At 44.7% G+C, this 18,431-nt stretch overlaps 1 protein-coding gene across 2 annotated transcripts in view; it reads left to right on the forward strand.

Annotated features, from left to right (window-relative positions):
* ANXA6 (annexin A6) overlaps positions 1-18,431 on the forward strand; it is a 79,141-nt gene that overhangs the window by 37,345 nt on the left and 23,365 nt on the right. For both annotated transcript variants that reach the window (XM_060240299.1, XM_060240300.1), the window contains exons 12-18: positions 1,474-1,596; positions 1,872-1,930; positions 4,558-4,636; positions 5,815-5,896; positions 10,802-10,896; positions 12,515-12,628; positions 14,003-14,093. In XM_060240299.1, coding sequence (XP_060096282.1) covers positions 1,474-1,596; positions 1,872-1,930; positions 4,558-4,636; positions 5,815-5,896; positions 10,802-10,896; positions 12,515-12,628; positions 14,003-14,093 — 643 coding nt within the window. The remainder of the gene's footprint in view (positions 1-1,473; positions 1,597-1,871; positions 1,931-4,557; positions 4,637-5,814; positions 5,897-10,801; positions 10,897-12,514; positions 12,629-14,002; positions 14,094-18,431) is intronic.

The raw sequence follows: 18,431 nt of genomic DNA on the forward strand, positions 1-18,431 counted from the left end.
TAACCACTATCAGGGAGATAGATCAAGATGGATAGCTATGCTTGTCTATCTGTAGCAGTAGAAAAGAGCAAGAGGCCAGTAGCACCTTGAAGACTAAACAAAATTTGTGGCAAGGTATCTGAAGAAGTGAGCAGTGACTCACAAAACCCTACCACATATTTTGTTAGTCTTTTTCACTGCTTCCCCTCCCTGTGCTGTTTCAGCTTTATCTGTTTCCCTCCCACATACCTTTTGTCCCCACATCTGCTGATTTACCTCCAGTCATTTGTTCCAACCCACCCCACATAGCCTCTGTACCTGACTCCTTTAATGGAGCAAACCAATTTGTTTAGAAAATATCGATGTGGAAAAGTAGCAGATTTGTGAACTGCCTGTGTTTGCCCTTGCCAGTGTATTCGATGAAGAAATAGTTCAACACAGTCTACTCCACACTGTGCTTCTTAAACTATTTACAAGGTTTATTATATGAATATATACAGCTCTCCAACAAAACGCTCCGCCAGACAATCAATAATAGTGAGAGGGAATAGTTGGTTCAGCACAGTTCAGTTATATACATTTGCAGTTAATTGCTGAACCAATGAGGTAACAGCTGAGTCATGCCGAGTCAGTCCTGCACTCTTTACCAGTTTGCATAGGCCAGATCATCTTCAGTCCATCTACTTGACAGCTATTTGACAGCAGCTGTCAGGTTGCATTGCCTTATGCCTTATCAGATATTATTTCCAATACTGACAGAAAAATGTTATGATGCCTCTTCCGGAAACCTGCCTGAAGTGGCTGTGTTGGGCAACATTTGAGGTATAAAACTGTCACCCAAATGGCATCGCTCCCCCTTCTTTTCCTATGCAGACATCATTTTTTTATTAACCTCCCCATCACTCAGCTGTATTTCAGGCTGTCTTCGGCAGTCTCTTTAAACATCTCCCCTTTCCATATGTGTTACTGTTGGGCAGATATTTGTATCTGTGACCTGTGGCAAATATTTAGGAGAATTTTTTTTTCCTTCAGAGAAGGAATTTTTTGTAACAAGTTATGTGATATTTAATCAGAAAAATTATACTAAGGTTTATGAAAGGAGGGGGAAATACCAGTGCTGGTCCTTAGTCCGTCATGTTGTAGCTTGACTTCCTAGTGTGTGGCTCTTGTAAATGGAGGCATGCAGGACAGGAAGATTCTAAACTCCTAGATTCTATTTGTGTGTGCAAGTGTTCACAGCAAATAACATTACAGCTATATAAGGCAGTAACATCTTGATTTCTGCTTCCTAGCAGATGGAAGTTGATATTGCTGAATAAACATTTCCAAGAGCTGTTTTTATTAAAGAAAAATGAGCAAACCTCACAATAATCTGGGCTAGATTGACATTTGTGACATTCATATATGTTGTATGATTGTGATTTTTATATGCATTCATTTATGCACTGATTGTTTCCACTACCACACTTTGATATAAATCCCAATCTGTCGTAGGGTTTAGGAACAAGGGACAACACGTTGATCCGGATTATGGTGTCACGCAGTGAGATTGATATGTTGGACATCCGGGAGATATTTCGGACTAAATATGAGAAGTCCCTTCACCACATGATTGAGGTAGATACTGAGCGCTTTCACTGACATTGATCTATGTGGGTGATTGAGATGGCCTCCACACTAGCCATTTAATCTGGAATGGATGTAACTGATCCAGTTTTTACAGAAAATCAAGATTATATGATTGCCAGTCTGTTGAATTCCATTGTGGTTCCCTTGTCATTTCAGAGATCTTGAGTGGCTTTTTCTTTAACTGGAACTTTCTCCTGCCTGTTAGATGGTGAAACTTTCTCAAGGCTATTGTCCCTTTAATTTTTGCTGCCTTTTCTTTACAGAGTGACACATCTGGGGATTACAAAAAAGCACTGCTGAAGCTCTGTGGGGGAGATGATGAGTAAGCAAGTTCAGCCCTACTATTTGGAGAATTGTTTTCTGTTATTTTTCTAATCAGGTTCAACTATAGGCATCTGACTGGTTTGAGCAATGTGCTGCCCTTTGATGAGATGGTAGAATTGGTTGGTTGGTAGACTCTAGGTATCTTTGCAAAATTCCTCTAGAGCAGATATCTGGATTTTGACTCTTTCCTATTGGGTTACTCTTCAGATTGAAACTCATTTAGTTTCAGATTGAAACTAATTCTGTGGGAGATCCAATAAGCAGTACAAGAAGGCTTGCACTTTTTTGTTTGTTTTTTCTGTAGTTTCCATATATCCCATGAACATTAGCAAAAACTTGACTTTGAAGCCCCATTGGTGTGCATTTCTCTGATCCCAAGGTACAGAGATCCCTGAAAAAGCACACCTTCTAAGCTCCTAAGTAGAAACAAAAATAGACAATTGTCTCCCTTCAGAACTAGTTTATTGTGTGTGTGTATATAATTTCTTTGATGGCTTCATTTATCAGTACACTTTGAAGGACTTTTTCTTATTTTTATATCTTGGTTACAGAAGTATACAATTGAGCTTTTCTCTACCATAGAAACAAACAAATCAGTAGTAACTCAAAAGTTCTTAAACAATTATACCACTGTAGAAGGCTTAAATTTCTAATAAGAGCTTGACCTAATGTTCCTTTGGTAATCTGTACTCATTATTTAAAAATAGAGCTCAAGGCAGGCAATTTTTTCAGTATAAGAGTCTACCGCCAGCAAGAGTACAAATATTTTATGCTCCTGCTTCCTTGTCTTTTGTAACATGTAACACTCCAACATAATCATATTATTAGGGTCACATTGAATTTTTAATTTCCAGACTGTTGGAGTTCTGATTTTTTATTCTGGATAAATGAAGCTGCTTTCCTAGTTCTCATAGCAATGTATCCAGAATCTGCTTTACACTTTCTCTTGTTATCTTAATCCAGTTTTGTGCATTCCCAAATTGTAGTGAGATAAATTTTTAACCCTGGATCTTTTTGTCGAGGAGGTCCTGTACAAAGGACATTCTAAGGATGTCAACACTAGGTTGGTTTTGATGAGCCAGTATCTGAAATGGCCAACTTTGGTGTTCTCATTGCTATTCTCCCAATAGGCATCTGATGGCTAAAAGTCTCTTTTGTTGTCCAAAGTGACCCTGTCACAGTTAACAAGCAGTTGAGCACCATGATATTGTTAATGCCATTTTAGCAGGATATCAGAATTATAGGGTTCATGCAGCCTGGCATTATTGGGGCAATTGATATAAAATTTCAACCTAAAACAGTTTTCCCCCCCTTACCGGTGAAATGCAGCTAAAAGGTTGCCCATGTTTTCATTAAAATTGCACCGTGTGCTTCCAGTGTGGCCATCAACAGGAGTACTGCTCAGTGGTAGTGCTTTGCATATAGAAGCGCCCAGGTTTAATTCCTGCCATTAGGAGATTGTAGGCAGGGCTTTTTTGTAGCAGGAACTCCTTTGCATATTTGGCCACACACCCCTGATGTAGCCAATCCTCCAAGAGTTTACAGGACTCTTCGTACAGGGTCTACTTTAAGCTCCAGGAGGATTGGCTACATCATGGGGTGTGGCTTAATATGCAAAGGAGTTCCTGCTACAAAAAAAGCCCTGATTGAAGATGGCAGTGCTGAGTGAAGTCCTCAGCCTTGCTGAATAGAGATTTTACTGCCCAAATTGACTCCTTCACTTTCCTAAGCCTCTGAGAGCTCCTGTCAGTCAAAGTGAACAGGCACTACTGAGTTAGATGAATTCATAGATTGGCTCCAGGACTGGCACATGGGAGTTGGTGAACTAAGCGATTGCCTAGGGCACCAGCTCCCAGCAGGGGCGTGGGGCAGGCGCCCCCTCCCCACTCACACCGTCCCTGAGTGTCCAACTTGGCTCTGAGGGGGTCGGAGGAGCTCCCCCAGCCCCTCAGTGCCCAGAAAGAATGGCACTGTCCTCTGTGCCCTCTGAACTAGGAGAGCGCCGTGGAGGGGAAGTGCCATGTGTTCTTTCTGGGCATGGAGGGGTCGGAGGAGCTCCCTCAGCCCCCAGAAAGAATGGTGCTTCCTGTCCTCAGCGCTCTCCGAACTTGGAGAGCACTGGGGAGGGGAAGTGCCATATGTTCTTTCTGGGCACGGAGGGGTCAGAGGAGCTCCCTGGCTCCTTAGTGTCCAGAAAGAATGGTGCTTCCCATCCTCAGCGCCCTCCAAACTTGGAGAGCGCTGGGAAGGGGAAGCACTGAGTATCCAGAGTAATGACATAAGCCACGTGCTTTCTGCGCACACGATAACTTTTCCCACCAGGGGGGCGCACCTTGGGGTTCTGCCTCAGGTGGCAGAACCCCACATGCTGGGCCTGATTGACAACTCTGTATTTTTGATTTTTTTTTAAAGTGTATCTAGACCAAAACCCGTCTGAATTACATCAGAAGTTGTTGTGCCCTAGAATAATTTTCAAGTGTAGTAAAGATGTGAGATTTTGTTGGGAATGGAGAATGCAAAGTAGAATGGCATCAACTGATTCCTGCAGGGCCTGAGTTGCTGTGTGATGTGTTTGTGTGTCTCCGCAAGTTCATAGCCCTTGTGTCCTGTCCCCTCCCATTCCAGTGCTGCTGGTGAGTTCTTCCCCGAAGCTGCGCAAGTGGCCTATCAGATGTGGGAACTTAGTGCAGTGGCCAGAGTAGAGGTCAGAACCCAACCCTATTCCTCCTCTGCTCCTTGATGGCTTGAAACGACAGCTTCTTCCCGTTGCGTGCTGCTGACTGCCTCCCTCATCTTTCCTAGTCCTGATGCTTAACATTTCCTGTTCAGTGAGCTGAGTTGCAGTCTAATACTTAAAAAAAACCAAAACCAACATTTACTGGATAGCTATTCCCCACTCCACCACCTCGGTCTTGTGTGCACTTTGGAATTAATCTTTTTAAGATATTGATTGCTTCCCTGTTCACAACAGCATTAATGTTTTCACTAGTATAGTGGAGAGATGGAAATAGAGCACAGCTGTGACAAACAGGGCTGTTTTGTTTTTGGCATCTAGTGCTTATGTGTTACCACAATCTGGTCTCGAGCATGTACATAATGCTGGAGGGTAACAGACGTCTGCCTTGAGCATCCTTGCTTTAATTATGGAACTGTGCCAAGGAAATCAATCCACAGTGCACCCCCTTGTGAGAGATGGCTATAGCCTGTCTCCCTGCATCCCCCCAGGTGAAATAATCAACATACTAATCTCCTTCAGAGGGTGAATTTGCACATTTTGTGTTTGTCATGGAAGCTGCAGCTCTAAATTGATTACCTAAATGTGGAAAACTGTTATCACAGTGCCACATGATTGCTTAGAAGGAGGAAGTAATAAAGAAGTAATAAAGCTGCTGAGACATTTTTTTCTGATGCTGAAACAGAGTGTATGAATTCACCTGTAGGTCTTATGCACATGGAACCCATGGAGAGCCTAGCTTACAAGAGCCAAGTTGTCCAATCATAGAGAAGGCACTTGATCATGGATTAATGTTCAAAATGCACTTGGTGTGGCTATAAAGATGTTCTGGGGAGTGAATGCCCTTGAAAAATCAAGGAGCATTCTCCTTTCAAGGCAGTAAAATCCATCTAGATGCTCTCCATTTGTTCTTACTTATAGGTTGTTTTTTCCCCCCACTTTGAGCGCAATAACTTTTTTTTTTGTTTGCTATGGGTTACTTCTTCTGATTTGGCTGTCTATCTTTCCATAAGAGGGTTGTGCTTTCCCAGCTTGCTCTAATCCTGGTAGCTGCTCTGCTCTTCCTCTGCCCATCACTTCTTCTTCTGTGTCTCTTTCTCTCTCCACTGGGCTTGGTTTTAATCTATACCCTTTTGCTCTTTCTGCAGCTGAAAGGAACCATTCATCCAGCTGGAGATTTCAATGCTGATGGTGATGCCAAAGTACTAAGGAAAGCAATGAAAGGTTTTGGTAAGTAACCTTTTACATGTAACGTGTTGCTTTTTACAGGCTGATTTCTTTTGTGGGAAAACAATATCATGGCTTTACAGAAAGGTCAGAAATTTTAGAAAATCGAATAATATGTTTTTAAAGCAATATTTTTTACTTGCAAGGTTTTTTTCTGCATTAACTGTTTTCCCCTGGGTTTTCTTAGCGCATACTAAGAGCAGCTGTTACAGCCCAGGCCTGAAGCTACAGTGGGACCCAAGGGGGAAGGCCACTCTATTTAACCCTCCTTCCCTCTGTAGGGCCCCTCCACTGGAGGGCCTCTGATATGTTCTAATTCATGTGGCCAGCAACAGGACCCAAAGAAAAGGGGGGGAAGGAGAGCACAAGAGAGCAACAGTGAAAGAGAGAGTGAGAGAGAGCAAGAGAGAGAGAGAGTGCAAGAGAGAGCATGAGAGAGAGTGAGAGAGAGCACAAGAGAGAGAGCAAGAGAGAGCGTATGAGAGCGTGACAGCAAGAGAGCAAGGGCCCTCCGAGCGTGACAGCAAGGGCCCTCCGAGCCCAAGTGGGAACTGGACAACCCCCTCACTTCCAACCCCAGTCTTGGGCATCTGGGTTCATTGGTCTCTCCCACCCCTGACATTCTTCCGGTGGTTAGTTCATTGCAAACATCCACCCTCTGAAAAAAGAAAACCCCAAGTCCCTTTAGCTTAACGGTGGAGGGTGGAGGGAGAAAGGGAAGCCTTTTCTCTGCTGCTGGGGCTGGGCTAGCTGCTGGAGGGAAGAAGCAGCCAAGCCCTTCCTCCGCCCCCCACAAAAATGTTATCCCCTGGCCACCAACCACCCAAAATTTTATGGCTGTAGGCCTGTTACAGCCTGTAACCATATCAACATTGTGTCCCAAATTAGGTCTTTATGTCTGTGTTTTGTTCCAGGAAAGCCAGTGCTTCATTTTAAAAGGGATGATGCATAAATTGTCTGTGATTGGCAGCTAACTGCTGATGTGTTATACTGGTCTGAGAACCTTGATTGACAGGGGGTTCAAATGGAATACTACTATTGACCAGGGCTTTTTTTGTAACAGGAACTTCTTTGCATATTAGTTCACACACCCTTGATGTAGCCAATCATTCAAAAGCTTACAGGGCTCTTAGTACATGGCCTACTGTAAGCTCCAGGCAGATTGGCTACATCAGGGTTGTGTGGCCTAATATGCAAAGGAGTTCCTGCTACAAAAAAAGCTCTGCTGTTGACCTGAAAGAGGGGCAATTGACAGTGGCAATTGGGAAGGGAGGGTTTAGGAAGATCCTGAAATAGGAAAGTGGAACCAGTAGTCCTTTCCTGAGGGAAATAGCTCCTAGAAAAGGCAAATTGTTATAGAAGGAAAATTGGAACCTATGTATGATCCTGCATCCACAGCTTTTTAGTAATTTTGTGACAAGGAAGCTTATGCCTGTTCATATAAGAAATGACAGCCAAGTGATCTTTCTCAACAGGTATAAAGAGCTCTATAGAACAAAACAGCTACATTTTTGTAATGAACAATCTATTGTATACAGTTATAAAAAACTCCCTCATTCCTGTTGCCATTTCACCTGCCAAGTTTAAACCAGAAACCTACCTGGCAGTCTGACTTTACTATTTCCACAAAAAAGTCAAACAAATTTTATCTGTTATGAATTAATATTAGCCTCTCATGTGCTGTAATCAGCCATATATTCATAAAGGGGTTTTTGGTTCTTCAACATCCTACACTGGGTCAGAATATATCTATACATTTTAAACATCTGTGGGAGTGGGGAGAGGAACAGACAGAGAAATAAAGAAAAAAGAAGCCACTCTGCTAAGGGGGGGGGGGAGGAAATGGGGTACCATCACATTGTCATAACATCTTGACAGCAATGTTCCCTTTAAGCTGTGGAGTCGTGTAAGCAAAAATTCTGCTTTGTGAGCTACTGGCAAAAGTTGTGAGCTATTGCATAAATTAATTTGCTCTGTGGCCAATTTTCATGAGCTAAAACAAAAATCTATGAGCCAGAGGCTAAAAAACAGTGAGCTAGCTCACACTAGGTCAGCTTAGAGGGAACACTGCTCCCCAGAGTTTTACACATCAGGGAGCAATTCTGCTACCCAAGTCAATCTGCTTGTAGTTTCACTTCTCCCTTACTGTGGCAGTTTCTAAACTTGGCAGAAAATCCTGTCTTTGTGTGTATTTAAAAGTAATCATCTACATTGCATATCTCTGTCACTTCTATCTTGCTTTGCATTATCTTGACTCATCTACATTCATTTTGTTGAATGGGTATCAAAAATACTCACCCTGGAGTTGTCCTGCAGTTCTCAAGAGCACTTTTGAACAGGAGTTTTCCTTAATATCCAGAACTAAGGTCGTAATTGTAGAACTTTTCCTCCCCAAAGCCCTCTCCATCACTCCCATGTGAGCACACTGATTCAGGAAGTTGTTAGGTGTGCTGCTCAGAGGCGCATAGGCGTGTGCTCTCCTTCAAGCAGGGCTTCCCTTGCAAAGAAAGCCTGGCTCGGAGGAGAACATGCCCCTCCTGGCTGCTCTCGCCTTCAAGGCGAAAGCAACCTGCAGGGCATTGGTGCAACTTCTTTAAGCTAGGCTTCCCTCTCAAGGGAGGCCCAACTCGGAGAAGAATGCACCCCACCTGGCTGCTCTCACCTTCAAGGCGAAAGCAGCCGGGCAAGGTGTTGGTGCATCTTCTCTGAGCACAACTCAGAGGAGAGCACACTGTGCAAGCCTGGCTTAGCCAGAGCCTGCCCAGCCCTCCTTCCATGCTGCCATGTCTGCTCTCTCCATGAGCAGGAGTATGGTGGTGGGGCAGTCACGGGTGGGGGGTCTGGGGCAGGTACCGGCCTGGGGCACCCGAGGTCCTAGCACCAGGCCTGCCGGGTTCCATGCAGGTGAAAGAGGCAGCAGCTACGTGCATGCCACCAGGGCCGGCTCATCCACTAGGCAAACTAGGCGGTTGCCTAGGGCTCCAGGAGGGAGGGGGTGCCAAATTGGGCTCCTCCTCTCCCGGTGCCCAAGGCAACTGCCTAAATTTGCCTCCCTCCCCCTGCCGCCACCAGCTCCCTCCATTCCACCATGCTCCCCTCACCACCTCCCCCCAGAAGCTTGCCGCAACAATGCTGAGCCTTACTACTGGTTTCTCGCAGCCGCATCTGTGCATTTTGTGAAGAGACAGATGGAGAAGATTTCACTCCCCTCTCACTTCCGGTTCTGGAAAGGAGTGGGGGGGGGGAGAAGCCTTCTCCATCCGCCTCTTCACAAAAAGCGCAGGCGCGGCTGCAAGAAGGCGGTAGTAGGGCTCAGTTTTGTCATGGCGAGTTGGGGAGGGGGAGCGGAGCACAGCAGGCGTGAGAGGAGTACAGCAGAGAGCGAGCGAAGTGTGGCGGGGGGTGAAAGGGGGGAGCCTGCCTAGGGTGCCATGTGCTGTAGAGCCGGTGCTGCACGCCGCTCAGAGGCTGCTTTTCTTTGCAAAGGAAGGCAACTTCTGAATGGCAGAGAGGTGCTCTGCCGCTCCCTTCACTTGCCTGGGTCCTGGGCAGGTGAAAGAGGTGGTGCACTGCAGCAATGTGTGCACCACTGCGTGGAGTGTGGGGTCCTTGCCTGGGGCTTCCTCCTTCTGCAAATATAGAAGTAAAACTCGGGAAAAGGTGAGGAGCAATTTTTTAAATGTAGAAGCATTTTGAATGATGTGAATTTGTAGCAGGCGGATTCAGTGCTCAGTAGATTTGGAGCAAAGCTGAATGGAGAAAGGGCCTGTGTTTCTTGTCCCTTTCCTAGTTCTCTGTTGATTATTAAACATGCATACATACACATGGCAAGCTTAAGAAACAGCACAAGAACAAGAGAGAAGCTGGAATTACACAAAACATTCGTTGGGTTGCAGATTACATTTAGCTCATATTATGTTATAGATTGCTTATCAGTTGACAGTTTTACCTCCATATCTATGTCTGGGTGGACTCATGAGCTTTTCTGCTCCCTCTCGTCCACATCTCTCTTGCTGCACCATAAAGCACATATGTGGTTTTCTGACTGAATTATTACCAGTTCAGAATTCAAAACCATCCACCTTTGGGCATGTATGGCAAGAAGTAAATAAGAATGAAACCACTGCAGAACTGCTAAAGTGTTTTCAAGTGATTACTGTTGGGTCATCTAATCCACAACAAAGGGGGAAAGTACTGTAGACCTTAAGTGAGAGAAAAACATAAATCAGGGGAGTGTTTATCTTTCCATTTTTCTCATGGGGTGGGGGAACTGCATATTATAATGGATTTACCTCACCATTGAGGAGACATTTGATGGAGAGAGACATACTTACCTCCCTTTCCCGTCCTCTGATTTGCCGTTTTAAATGCTCTCCCGCCCATCCCCAATAGCAGGAGACAGTTCACAGATGCATAAAGGGTTAAGCACTTACCTTTGCATCAGTTTTCTGCTACCAAATGCCCCTATTCCTGCCTTCACTGTCAATGTTCTCTCTGCAAGAGATCTGAGGGCACATTTGCTCAGAAGATTTGCTCATTGGGATCAGTGTTCCCTCTAAGATGACTTAGTGTGAGCCAGTTCACAGTTTTTTAGCCTCTGGCTCACACATTTTTGTCTTAGCTCAGGAAGAAGGGTCACAGAGCAAATTAATTTATGCAATAGTCAAATTGCTCACTCACAACTTTAATGCCAGTAGCTCACAAAATAGAATTTTTGCTCACAAGACCACAGCTTAGATGGAGCATTGATTGGGACTGGGTTTTTTTTGCATTCTGGGGCTGAACTGGCTGTTTGCTTTCAAGTAGCTGTTGGGGGCTGAACCTAAATGTTACTTCTGCCTAGATCTGAGTTCTCATAAATTGCCCAAATGTCAGGTGAGTCATAGTTTCTATGTCTTGGACTTTCAGGCACTGATGAAGATGCAATCATTGATGTTGTCACACGACGGAGTAACACCCAAAGGCAAGAAATCATAACTGCCTACAAGTCTCATTTTGGCCGGGTAATCAGCATAATCTGTCTCCTCCTCCTACACATTTAAAAAAGTGATTTATGTAATTTGCTTATGTGTCCTCAGGCTCCCATTGACTGTATCCATGGAAATAACCAAAAAGCTCTCTTAAAAGCAAGATCTAGCATTTGGTCTCTTTGGCTTTGTAACAAAAGAGGAGTTATTGACATTCAGTAAACACAGGGCTTTTTTTGGTAGCAGGAATGCCTTTGCATATTAGGCCACACACACCCGTTGTAGCCAATCCTCCAAGAGCTTACAGGGCCTACTGTAAGCTCTTGGAGGGTTGGCTATATCAGGGGTGTGTGGCCTAATATGCAAAATAGTTCCTGCTACAAAAAAAGCCCTGAGTAAAGATCTGGTACTTTTTCCTTAAGCATTTAAGAGGAACGAAGATAATGGGCTATAGCCTGGTGGTGGAAAATGCTGTCAAGTTGCAGCCAATTTATAGTGACCCCAAAGGATTTTCAAGGCAGGAGACATTCAAAGGCCGTTTGCCATTGCCTGCTTCTGCATAGCAACCCTGTATTTCCTTGGTGGTCTCCCATCCAAATACTAACCAGGGCCAATCCTGCTTAGCTTCTGAGATCTGGTGAGATGGGGCTGGCCTGAGCTATGCTGAGTGGTCAGATTATTAGGTCTTCTGTGAGTAACTATTTGAAGCATTATTGCATGAAACCAGCAAATCAGTTATCTTCCATTTTCTCATAAAGATCACTACTTGGATGCCTGTACTTTGAGTGGATGGGAAATATCAATATAGCACATATGTTATGGTGAACGCAGGTTGGGCTCAGGGCCCTCACTCTGTGTAACGGCCATAATGAATGATCTGCAGATCCTCCTTTATTCCTGAGTGCATACTGGATGATGTAGATCATGGCTGTGGCAGGCATGGAGAAGGGACTGAAGCATTCCTGGGAGTGCACTGTCTGGCCCATTGGGAAAACCTGTCTGTAAACATGTGCATTTGGGGAGCTGGGAGGCTGACTCCATTATCCAAGCATGCCACAAGGCATGGTTGAAATTGGGCATTGCATGCAGGAGAGTTGAGGAGAACCTGCAACTCACATGTGACTGAGTTCTCTGTAATGTGTGAATTGACCATGACAGCTTAATAAAGCAGTAATTTCATTATTTAAAACATTACATCCTGTGTTATCTAGTGTTTGTGTAAAAAAAAAAAAAGTAATGGTAGTCCCCTGTGCAAGCACCAGTCATTTCTGACTGAGGTGACATCACATCATGATGTTTTCACAGCAGACTTTTTACGGGGTGGTTTGCCATTGCCTTCCCCAGTCATCTGCACTTCCCCCCCTCAGCAAGCTGGGTACTCATTTGACTGACCAAGAAAATTAATGTACAATAAAAAAAAACAACTGTTATAACAAAGCAAACTCTCTGAATATTACTTTGCTTATACTTGGAGCATCCAGAATTTGAGAAGCATGCATCTAGAGGCTAGTTTTGAGGAAATGGCCTGTCAACAGCTTTTCTTCTGTCCAGTTCTGTTTAGTTCCGTTGTTTCTTGTTCTGCCCAGTAGGGGGAACTGTATGTTCAGAATTACCAGGACCTGTAACTGTGTTTTATCAATGTTTCTTGTGACAGGATCTGATGGCAGACTTGAAATCTGAAATAGCAGGGGCCTTGGCAAAGGTTATCCTTGGACTGATGATGACACCAGCCCAATATGATGCTAAGCAACTGAAGAAAGCCATGGAGGTGTGAATGTGTTGGTTAATTTTATTCAATAACATCTCCAGACTGCACCGAAACCTTCTTATTCTTGATTTATGTCTTGTGATTCAAAATGTACATCATCATTTGAGGAAAGGAAATGCTCTCTAGTGTTTTTGTGCCCAAATGACCACTACTATAGAAACAATTGAAGCTGAAATTTTATGAGAGAGAGTGTGTGTATGCGTGTGAGAGATAGAAAGTTGGAGGCCATAGGTCTAGAACAAGATTATTGGTCTGAGGGAAAACTAAAAATCCTATGTCAGTCTATCAATCAATCAGCCTTAATTGACATATTTAAAATCCTATGTCATGACATTTGTTGTGCCACTGCAAAGCATTTGTATGTTTGTTCAAAATATATTCTGCCTTAAATCAATTAAAAATTGGTTATATAACAATTATATATTGTTTTATAATCAGTTATAATGCTAATAATGAGTGCTAACAGAATGCTAACAGTGAAGAGACTTTGTATACCTCCATAAGCAGCCCATTTCAGAGAGTGGGACCTGCTGTCGAGAAAGAGTGAATCATTGTAGTGGAAAAATGGTGGCTAAATTGTACCATTAACAGAACCTGTATGACACAACTTAATTGGATTTTGGCCCTGTACGAGGTGTGATAGTGCATGACTTAGAGAAAATAGCTGTAGCCTGAAACAAGAGTCTCTATGAGTCTCAATTCTTCAGCTAAATGCTACTGGTTTTCTCATAAAAAGAGCCCTGCTAATCAGGCCAGTGGTCCATCTAATCCAGCATACTCTCTCTCACAGTGGTGAATCAGTGCCTCTGGAGGGCCACAACAGGGCATAGAGGTCAAGACCTTCCCTGATGTAGCCTCCTGGCACTGGGATTTAGGGGCTGACTGCCCCTGAATTTAAGAGGTTCACTTTAGTCACCATGGCTAGTAGCCACTGATAGACATATCTTCCATGAATCTCTCTAAAGACATTAATGCTTGTGACCAACACTACATCCTCTGGGAGTGAATTCCACATTTTAATCACTCTCTATATAAAGAAGTAATTGGCACAGAAGAGTAATCACTGAAACTCCTCTTGCAGTGTTTTCTCATCAGGATGGATTGTAGTTAAGGGCAAAGGATTCACATATGTGAGGTGTATGAGGGGAAAGTGCATGAGGGCAACCTCCAAGCTGAGACCCCTTGAGGGGAGGGGAGGACTTTCTGACTAAATGTGACTTCACAGTCTAATTCTGGACAGCCTGTTAGCTCCTCCTTGACCACTCTCTTTTATTGTCTTGATGTTGCTGTGTTGACATGCCCCAGCTACAAAACTTGGTACCTCCTATATAATGTTAGCAATGGATGAATTAGCAATATTCTGTATTATTTCAGGGTGCTGGGACAGATGAAAGCATTCTCATCGAAATTTTGGCCACTAGAACCAATCCAGAGATCCAGGCAATTAATGCAGCATATAAAGAAGGTAAGGGACTTGGAAATGGAGGACTCAAGGAGGACTTGAATAACTGAGCAGTAAGGAAATCACTCAGCTGCTCCACAAAAGAGTAATATTGAAAATCTGGAGCTTTTCCAAAGAGTCTTGCATGGACTGAGAGTAACAGAGCAATACTGTGCTGACATTCGTCTTGTTTGATTCATTTTCTTAGTTTTTAATTCAGCTTTCTTTCTGAGACACAAGGTGGGTTACAAAAACAGTGCAGTAAAACTTCTACAGAATCCAGACATTAAAACTTCAACCGTATTCATTTTATAAAAAGGCCATCTTAAACAATTGTGCCTTATGGTGGGCTTAGAATGGAGTAACTGTACATAAGATTGCACTATAAGAATAAGTTTTAATCTTTGATGCTGCCAAAGAATTGTCCAAGATAATAAGATTGTGAGAATGTGTATTGTGATGCTTGTGGTACTAGTTTTGCTGCCCATGGTTTTGGTCACAGTTAATAAACCCAATTCTGTATTTATAGGTGGATTTTGTTTTGAGAGTCATGTACCTCTGAATAACAAAGACATTCCAGTCCCATTATCTGCTCCACTTTAAATGCCAGATCAAAGGCTTCTAAGATGCATGAAACCTCCTCCAGTTACAAATACACATTTCTGTGTATGTTCAGCATGAACCATGGCATGCTCTCATCTTGCACATGAAGATCAGTCTTTGTGCATCTGTGTAATACAGTTATCAAAGATTTCAGGTTTTCACGGCTGGTAACATCATTAGGGTTTGTAGAATCTTTCGGGCTCAAGTGCCGTGTTCTACTGGAGAAAGTTTTTCTTCCAGACGTTTCGTTCTCGGCTGCGGAGAACATCCTCAGTGGCATTGCAACCGGAGCAGGCACTCTGACCTTCTTGGCTGCTGTGCATTGAGATACATTGAGATATTGTGTAATACAGTGTTTGGCAATGGTGAAACCACCTCTGAAAAATATCTTCTTAAAAACAAATGTGTCTCACCACCTAGTGGTGTATAATACCAAAATAGATAAAACTTCTGGCTGCCAGACAATCTTACAGTCCCCTGGCAATACTACACACACTGTCAAATAATTAATTCATTATTTGGGTTGCTAATTCATTCATATGCCCACCTGGGTCTTGGCTGCACAACAGAATCAGGTGAAAGAGTTTTGAAGCAGAATGTGCTGTACTTTGAGTCTGCAGCTGGAGGTTCACATTTATGAATTCATAAATCCTTGCAAGTAGTAAATAGGGAGCAGAATCGACTAGAGCCTTCCTTCTTGGTATACTGGTTTTTTACTTTTAGGAAGAGCATTCACAAATGAGTTATTCAGTTATTTCCAAATATACACCAATCAGAATAAACTGTATTATTATATCTAAAAATAAAAGAAGGGGGAAGGAAACCTCACAAATTTAGGCAATAAACATAGGCTGTACTGCCAAAGACATTTGTTAGTTACTTACACTAAAGGCATCTGTAGACATAAAACTGGTTTCATGTTGGGAAATCCCAGCTTCCTCATTCGTTGGGACTGGGTGGGACTTCACTGCATCAGCTATTGGCTGACACTCTGTCACCACTTCCCACTACCATTGGGTAGCCTCACTGTGACTCTCCTACTGCTGGCCCTGCCAGGCCAGAACCATATAATAAGGCCACTGACCTTTGAGCAAGACAGTTCTCTACTGAGAGGTTCTCCTGGAGCCTTTCTGATTACTACTGCCTCTCCTCAGGGCCTGTTGTAAGAAGTCTGAGATAGTCTGTCTCCCCCCACCCCCCACCCCCACACACAAATAACGCTGCTGTGAAGCAAACAGTAAACTGTGAGAGACCTGTTCCTCTGCCCCACCTACTCAGTCCTGGGAATGTTAACAGTCTTACCTCAGAGACAGCAAACTCTTCTCTGTGTCCTCTGTCAACCAGTCTGAGAAAGGTCTAGAGAGCTACTGTGGCCCTATGAAGGCCTCCCAGCACACGCAGCTTCAAGAGGCCACACAAATAGCCAGGAAGGCAAGGCCTCACTTATATTCCCCCTAGGAAGTGCTAGCAAGAGCCTGTTGCTAGGCAACCCAGACTACTTTTCTCAGTAAAGGAAGAGGCCTTAGGGGAATAGAATAACATACAGTCCACCCTCCAATAGGGTTGGCAATCCCCAGGTGGGGGCAGGGGATCCCCTGGTTTGGAAGCCCTCCCCTTCTTCAGGGTCATCAGAAAGTGGTGGTGGGGGAGGGAAATGTATTCTCTTTGGAGACCGATTCCCATTGGGTATAATGGAGAATTGATCTGAGGGTACCTGGATCTCTGGGGAGGCTGTTTTTTAAGTAGAGGCACCATATTTACAGCATAGCATCTGGTGCCACTCCTCAAAACAACCTCCAAATTTCAAAAAGATTGGCCCAGGGGGTCCAATACTGTGAGCCCCAAAAGAAGGTGTCCTTATCCTTCATTATTTCCAATGGAGGGAAGGCATTTAAAAGGTGTGTGGTCCCTTTAAATGAGATTGGCAGAACTCCCTCTGGAGTTTAATTATGCTTTTCACAAACTTGCTACTGGCTCCACCTCCAATGTCTCCTGGCTCCACCCCCAAAGTCCCCAGATATTTCTTGAATTGGACTTGGCAACCCTACCTTCTAAAGCAGTTATTTTCTCCAGGATGGGGAAAGAAATCTGTTGTCTGGAATTCAGTTCTAATCAGGCTCCAAGTGGGGATTGGCTACCCTAGGCCGGGCAGCACCTTCTGGGTGACTAGATATCACCTAGCTGGCATGACTTAACTAGGCCCAGCTGCTTGCTTCTATTCAGCAGCAGTCCCTCTATGACAGCTAATGTGAATTAGCAGTTGCCAACTCCAGGTTGGGAAATCCCTGGAGATTTGGTGTGTGGAGCCTGGAGAGGGTTAGTTTGAGAATGGGTGGGACCTCAGCCAGGTACCATGGCATAGAATCCATTCTCAAAATTAGCCATTTCTGTCTAGAGAACCATTGTTGCCAGTCTCCAGGTGAGGGCTGTGTCATTATACCCTACTGAGGTCGCTTGCTTCCTGCTTTTGTCCCTATTGTGGAGAAAGACTGTACTTTTACCAGGTTGATGCTGCAGTGAGGGGGGAGGAAGATGGAAAACTGAAATCAGAGGGGTGAGGGGTGGCCCTGTTCATTCGAGAGGCTTACTCCTTCCGGGCCCTCCCGGCCCCGGAGATCAAGGGCATTGAATGTGCCGGCCTGGCGTGGGATGTCGGGGAGGGGTTGGCGATCTGGCTGGTGTACCGACCGCCTAACGCACCGGCCAGCGCCTTACTATCCCTGATGGAGGCCGCAGCAGGATGGGCATTGGAGCACCCGAGGCTTTTGATTCTGGGTGACTTCAATGTTCATGCCGATGACGTGACCTCCAATCAGGCGATGGACCTAGTGTCTTCCATGGCGACACTAGGACTCTCCCAAGTAGTTACGACACCCACTCACCAGGCGGGTCACATGTTAGACTTGATCTTCGCGTCGGGAGTTTTAGTGAACGATCTTGCTTCTATAGCAGTGCCATGGTCGGATCACTATGCCCTCAAGGCTCGTGTGGACGTCCCACCCCAAGCCCGTTTGGGCGGCGAGCTTATTTTAGATCGCCCGCGGAGCCTGATGGACCCGGAACGGTTCCTGACGGCTCTGCGGGATCCCTGGCCCCCTGGCGATTCCCTCGATGACCTGGTAGAGTCTTGGAATGATAGGCTCGCCAGGGCCATCGATGAGATCGCACCTAGACGTCCTCTGCGCCCTCGTTCAAGGCCGACACCCTGGTACAACCAGGAGTTGCGGCATTTGAAACGGGGACTCAGACGACTAGAGAGGCAATGGCGGTGTACTCGAGACGAAGCGACTCGAACATATTATAGAGAGTTTATGAAGTCCTATGAGATGGCAGTCAAGGCCGCAAAGAAAACATACTTTGCGGCGGAGATTGTGTCCGCAACTTCGCGCCCGGCACAACTGTTCAATACAATTCGGACCCTTACAACACTGCCACAGGGCAGACCAAATTCTAATGAATTGGAAATTGGCTGTGAGGCTTTTGCGAACTTCTTTGCGGATAAAATCGTATCGCTCCGTTCCGACTTCCCTGCCATATTAGATACAGTTAGCGAACCTGAGGCTCCGTGCCTGTCTTCGGATCGTGTTCTGGACGGCTTCAGTGCGCTCAGCCTGGAAGAAGTTGACAGGATCCTCCTATCTGCACGCCCAACAACTTGTAAATTGGACCCGTGCTCCTCCTGGCTTATTAAGACCTGCCGGAGGGAGCTAAGATATCCTATACGGGATATCATAAATAGATCCCTATTGGAGGGGCATT

The sequence above is a fragment of the Heteronotia binoei genome, chromosome 5, assembly GCF_032191835.1.
Source record: "Heteronotia binoei isolate CCM8104 ecotype False Entrance Well chromosome 5, APGP_CSIRO_Hbin_v1, whole genome shotgun sequence".
Classification (NCBI taxonomy): domain Eukaryota; kingdom Metazoa; phylum Chordata; class Lepidosauria; order Squamata; family Gekkonidae; genus Heteronotia; species Heteronotia binoei.